Genomic DNA, 6262 nt, shown 5'->3' on the forward strand with positions numbered 1-6262 from the left:
ATAACTCACCACTGGCCCACTTATGGTTCACTGATGTCAATAAATTAGGCTGGTAAACACATTCCTTTCCAGTTATATACTGATTGCATTAATCATTGCAGTATTTTAGAATGTAGACATTGCGGCATTACACCTTAATGATTTTTACCCATGATGTGTCATATGAAAAACATTGCTCCAAGACAACTTGTTGACCATTTTTCACAATGTTCCCATCGGCACAATTAAGATATTCAAAACCGCTCCCTATTTGTTCTGCATAAGCACCAGAGCACAAGAGACGAACAGCATTTACATCTGGTCTTAAACGAGAAGCGTTTTTCCAAACATTTTATTGTCATTGTTTGCTTTAATATTTGAGCACGCTCAAGCAGACAGCCAGAACGCCACACGAGAAACCAAGAACTGATAAAAGCAAAGGGAGTCATGTACACCCAAATAAACATTTTGGTTTCAATTGGTGAAATTCTTTCAAACTATTTGTTTTTGCAGCACATTTCTGAAATCAATTTACACTCCAAGCAAAAATCTTGGTCCACATTTGTTCACAGATATAGCTTCTGTCATTTGTCATTCATGAAAACAAAATAAAATGGAATAGGGAAAGAAAAAAAATTACTGCCATGATGAATCGGCCAGACAAAAGAAGCAGGGAAAGATGGAGGGCGGGCTAACCCAGAAATGGCATAGCTGAGCTCTCAATATGAGAAAGCTGACTTGAGTGGACTTCGTCTTGGATTTCACTGACTTAAAAACCGGTTTCTCTTTAGTTTTTTTTTCTGAAGCTGATCATCGGCACACAGAAGGTAGGCGACATAGGAAGGTGTCTTTGCCGCTGACAACACTGGGCGGGTTATGACCGAGCTCCACCTGTTTCTTCCAAACTGGATTTTTCGAACATCTGCGTCTTCAGTCCCGCTCTGCAACCAGCTTCAGAACTTTACCGATGGCAATGGTCTTCCCTGTGACAAACACACGCACACACAATATTTTGTAAGTTTCATTTTAATCGTCAAGTGTTGTTTTTGTCAGCAACTTGAGTTTTAGTCTATGAGACGAAAATGCATACTTTTACAACTTTTCTACAGGTTTTGGTTCAGTTTTAGATGCTGAAAATGCAAAAACAAAATACACAAAAAAAAACTTTAGTCTAATTTTAGTAATACTTTTAAAAAACAAATATCCATTTCAAATTCAACACAATTTTGATGAAATACCACCTTAAGAGAATATATTTTTCCAGACACCATCACGAGACACAATAGTGTCGATTTCTTTTGTCCCACTTGAATGAATGTAATGACATTGATCATAATTCAAGTACAGTGATCCCTCGCTACTTCACGGTTCTTTTACCGTGGGTTCAGTACATCGCGGATTTTTTCAAAAACAAAAAAAAATTTTATATACTTGGAGTACAGTACTGTATATGTTGCTCTATGTGACTCGCTGTTGTTTTGCAGCTTCTCGCGGACCGTTTGCGGACTTAAAAAAAAAAATTTTTTTTTACCTGTTTATGTTAATTGGTCGCTACTTCGTGGATTTTCGTTTATCTCGGGTGGTTTTGGTCCCCATTAACCGCGATAAACGAGGGATTACTGTACATCCTTTTCATGCGCTATTAATTTTTAATATCTCAAGAAGTTTTACGATTGGCATTGAAATGCAGAACGCTAAATACAACAGCTGAAAAAAAAAAATTGAAATACATTACTCTCAGGATTTGTTCACAAAAATTGCAGTTATATATTAATATAACAGGGCTCCAGCCTATTTTTTACACTTGGAACACAGTGGTCCTAAGCTGACATTTTAAGGATGCAAGTGGAAAATTTCAGGGTGCAGACGTTGACTTGCGAAGTAAATAGTAGCTGCACTCATTTTCACTATCTTAATGATTATTGGGATTAAGTGTGGAGCAGAAATTTGTCAGCAAATATATATTTTCAATCGTGATTTAAAAGGAAAAGAAAAAAAAATCAAATTTACTCGTGGCATTAAGTGCGAGTAGATTTACGTACACTGCTTCCAATTCTAGAAGCAAAATGCCACCATTTGGCGGCAGTCTAAAGTCCTGCGTAACATCCAAGATGTTCTTCACACAAAAAGCTAGCTCACTGATGATAGCAGATGCTTGATGTCCATCTGGATTGAAACCAAAGTGTGCCCATCGTTTCCGACATCTCTTTCTGAGCAATGGCCAAAATTCGTTTTTTTTTTTTTTTTTGCTGGTGTGCTTATTTTAATGAACCAAGCACAGACAAATCTGGACAGTAGATGTTTCAAGTTGAGGGTCAAAGTCATTTTTCTATTCAAGTTATTCATCACCTGCAAAACTCAGCTGACAAAAAGTAAAAACTATTCACGTCCTGTTCTGATGACATTGTGTAGACAAAACAAACACATGGACATTCTTGTTTACCCTGTAAATACTGCATGAAAAATTCAATTACACAGTTCTCCTTAATACAACTGATAGAATTGAAAAATGACAACTAAATAGGGAGATGCCTCTTTTGACTGTGCCACTGTGTGCAGGTGCTTTACCTTCATCCCGTAAGGTAAACCGTCCCATCTGAGGAAAGTCTTTAAAGGTCTCGAGGCAAATGGTCCCTGCCGTGCGCAGACGAGCAATGCAGACCTGGTCTTGTTTCACAAATCGTGGCCGCGTCTTACTCTTCTCTCCTGACTTTTTGTCTACCAGACAGATTAAGGCCTTAAGAGGGAACAGAACAGAAACATTGCTATTTATGGATTTAAATATAAAAACAAGTGCATGTGTATATACTGTATGTACAGCTGACTAGTGACCAGAAAGGCTTGCTTTGATACGCATGAGATAGAAGAACTGAAGGTATCATGCATCAATAAAATACAGTTTGATCTTCTGAATCTGCTCCGCCACAACTTGGCTTTTCAAAGGATCACTGAATGTTTTGAAAAAATGTTGCCATTTTGCTCTATTGCAGGAGTGCCCAAACTTTTTGGATCGAAGATCGACTTTTCGATCAACCAACCTCCAGCGATCGACCGGTTACCACGCACGCACATACATGCACACGCCATGATGAACAACAACCTGACACGGAGGCATACCATGCACTTTTGCAGCCTGTTAACTATCGTAGCTCACACGTACTGTTTTAAAGTGCTTCCCTCGGCGCTCGAGATTCCTATTCTTTGCCCGTGCCCTTGGTGAATTGTACACGAAACAAACTTTGAATGAGAATAATGATAACAATAAAAGATATAGCGCAACAGCTCTGATCACAAGCTGCAATTGCAGACTGCTGAGTTAACAACTTCCGGTGGCGCGAAGGTTAAAGATTTAACTCCTTTTATTTAATTTTTTAAATATTTTGGTGAAAATGAGACTGACAGGATAATTAGGGTGCAGAGTACATTAACACAAAAAATATTCCTAACATGCACAAAGACACACAAATGGTTGTTGGGGTTTTTTTTCTCCCCAACGCCCCTTGCGATCGACTTGGGACCAGTCCGCAATCTACCGGTCGATCGCGATCGACGCAATGTGCACCACGCTCTGTAGGATTAAAAGCAAAAAAAAAAATTACAAATAAAAATTTAAAAAAACCCTCAGATTTATAAACATGGTCCATCAGCAAAATCACTAAACAGTGTCACCCTGCATAGTCACAGTTTAACATTTGCAAATTTACCCATTCATATTTTTTTGTTGTCTCTGGTGTGCTTTATACAGCCTCCCAAAATGACCTGAAAGTTGCTCAGGCAATGACCAAACGACCAATCATGGGTCAGCTTAAAAAACAAACAAACAAACAAAAAAAAAAACAACGGTGAACCGTGATTGGTCGTTACCTGAGCCCTGAGCAACTGAAAGTGGCAAAATGGCTGCCCTTTGAGATGGCTAAATCGGCTGGATTTTGCTGCTCAATTAATATTCCACAAACGCAATGTAAATCAGAACACAATGTTTGGACGAGTGAAGGCGCATAGAACATATTTTTGGCTTGACTTTCCCTTTAATGACAACAAAAACAGCTCATAAGAGTTATATTTAAGAGTTAACCGCGTTTTCTTGACAGTAACCAAAATTACTCCACAAGTTCTTACATATATAGCTAAAGTATTGTACTGCCAAAAACTGCTTTTATTGAGCTATGTTTTCTTTTCTGTCCGTTAGTCACTTTTAGTGACACCAGACAAATGAGCAATTGCAGAAAACATGGCAATTTTTTCCCATGGCTGTTATATTGCACAGTGTGGGCAACAAGTTTTTGCATAAATAAACAAAGAATGCGGATGCTCTGACAAAACCACAGCCAGAGGAAGTGCCCACCCATTCTTGTAATACAGGGGTGTCCAAAGTCAGTCCTCAAGGGCCGCTTGTCTTGCCTGTTTTCCAGCTCTCCCAGGAGCAACACACCAGATTCAAATAATCAGGATCGTACTAATGCTGCTTCACAGCTGGCTGATGAGCTGACCATCCGAATCAGGTGTGTTGCAGCTGGGAGAGCTGGAAAACAGGCAGGACAGTGGCCCTCCAGACCCGGAGCGGGACATGCCGGCTGTAACACAAGAACATGGGAAAAGAGCACCGAAGTGCAGGTACTCCTGGCTTTAGCCCTTAGTAGCAGACAAAGCACATTTGAGCCTCAAATTTAAATGACTGTTGTGTGGTTAAGTGCCTAGGTTGACCAAGGCATTTAAAAGCTTGAATATAGCCAATCTGAATTATGTGTTTTGCGCGCGCGCGCGCACACACACACACACACACACACACACACACACACACACACACACACACACACACACACACAGAGCGTGAGAGAGAGACAGAGAGAGAGAATGACTTAAATTGGCATTGACCTTCTGTGTATGTAGTCGTCTTGACAGAAAAAAATCCTCAATATAATTTTGTTGAATTTCGTCGATTCCTTGATAAAAACCTACTGGTATTGCAAACCATTTATTAGTTCAAACAGTTGTATTTGATTAAAATTAGAATAACAAATTACTAAGCATTTATTTAGATTATTGTATTAATATATTCCCACTGTTATTAAATATGTCACCTCCTCCTTTTAAATGCATTTTCCGAGGTCTTGCATGAGAGAAAATTCACTTTGGGTGATGACATTTTTTGAATTGAAAAAAGGTTCTGCGATGTGTACATCTGTTCTTTTGTTTGTTTCACATTTAGTAATCGATAATTTTAGTGATGACAATTGTGATCTCAAATTGTTGTGATGGTTCATTCAGGAAGCATTTGTCAGTGTAATCATTATGACGCAAAGTTTGGCTCCCATTTCTAATTGGAATACTTCTGTGGACAGTCCACCATCTTTCTTTTTAAATACCCTCCAACATTTTCATATGCTTACCGTAATCTGCACCTCTTCAATGCACGTGTGAATGTGAAGGACAGCATTATAACCTGGACAGATGATGGATTTGTGTTCAATGATGACAATCTAGAAAGAGAAGAAACAGAGGCATTCGTTTTCACATGAATATTACTCATGTTCAACTGAAACTGTATCTGGTTTATTCTTCCAAACTGACCTGCGCGTCAAATGTGCGCCCAGAATGGCACAGGTTCTCTGCATTACACAGGATGAAGCCAGGGAGGATCTCCTCCTCTTCAATGCCCTTCAGTCGTAACTTTAGATTTTCTCCAGGTCCTGCATCGTCTGTCTCCACGTCGTCAGACAAGAGGCTCAGCACCTCGACCACATGCTATTAAGACATTCAGAGATGAAAGTGGACTTTTCTGAAAATTCCGGAAAAAATAAATAAAACACACACACACACACACACACACACACACACACACACACACACACACACACACACACACACACACTCTTCCTTTTGTGTGCACACGTGTACCCTTTGTGGCTTCCGTTCGGGCCGAAATTTCGAAATCTCCAAGATATGGCGAGGCCATGAGAATGCGAGGCGAGGGTATTACTGTTGTGGCGACTCCACTCAAGCTAAGCGAGCCTCAGCAGTAGATAGTCCGCTGCTCTCTGCTGTGCGTGTTTCAGCACGAACATTTACGCAAGCGCGTCTTTTGATTTCAACCAATCAGCGCCGACGCAAATGACGTCACACATGACAACAGCTAAGTTAGCCGAGACGACACCCCTAAGTCGGACGGACACGATTTTCTGCCAATCTGTGTTTTTCCCTTTTTGGCCAAATATATTTTTTACGACAACTGTCTTGTTGACGGCGTCTTTTATTCGTTCCACTGGGGTTTAGCAGGTGTGTT

The 6262-nt window shown here is 39.9% G+C and overlaps 1 protein-coding gene across 3 annotated transcripts in view; it reads right to left on the minus strand.

Annotated features, from left to right (window-relative positions):
* Positions 1–315: 315 nt before the first annotated feature.
* gspt1l (G1 to S phase transition 1, like) overlaps positions 316–6262 on the minus strand; it is a 14878-nt gene continuing 8931 nt past the window's right edge. For all 3 annotated transcript variants that reach the window (XM_019892089.1, XM_019892080.1, XM_019892098.1), the window contains 4 exons: positions 5551–5724; positions 5370–5459; positions 2548–2716; positions 316–962 (listed from right to left, as the gene is read on the minus strand). In XM_019892089.1, coding sequence (XP_019747648.1) covers positions 910–962; positions 2548–2716; positions 5370–5459; positions 5551–5724 — 486 coding nt within the window. In that variant the 3' untranslated portion in view covers positions 316–909. The remainder of the gene's footprint in view (positions 963–2547; positions 2717–5369; positions 5460–5550; positions 5725–6262) is intronic.

This window comes from Hippocampus comes, unplaced genomic scaffold (genome assembly GCF_001891065.2).
Source record: "Hippocampus comes isolate QL1 unplaced genomic scaffold, H_comes_QL1_v1.1 scaffold257, whole genome shotgun sequence".
Classification (NCBI taxonomy): domain Eukaryota; kingdom Metazoa; phylum Chordata; class Actinopteri; order Syngnathiformes; family Syngnathidae; genus Hippocampus; species Hippocampus comes.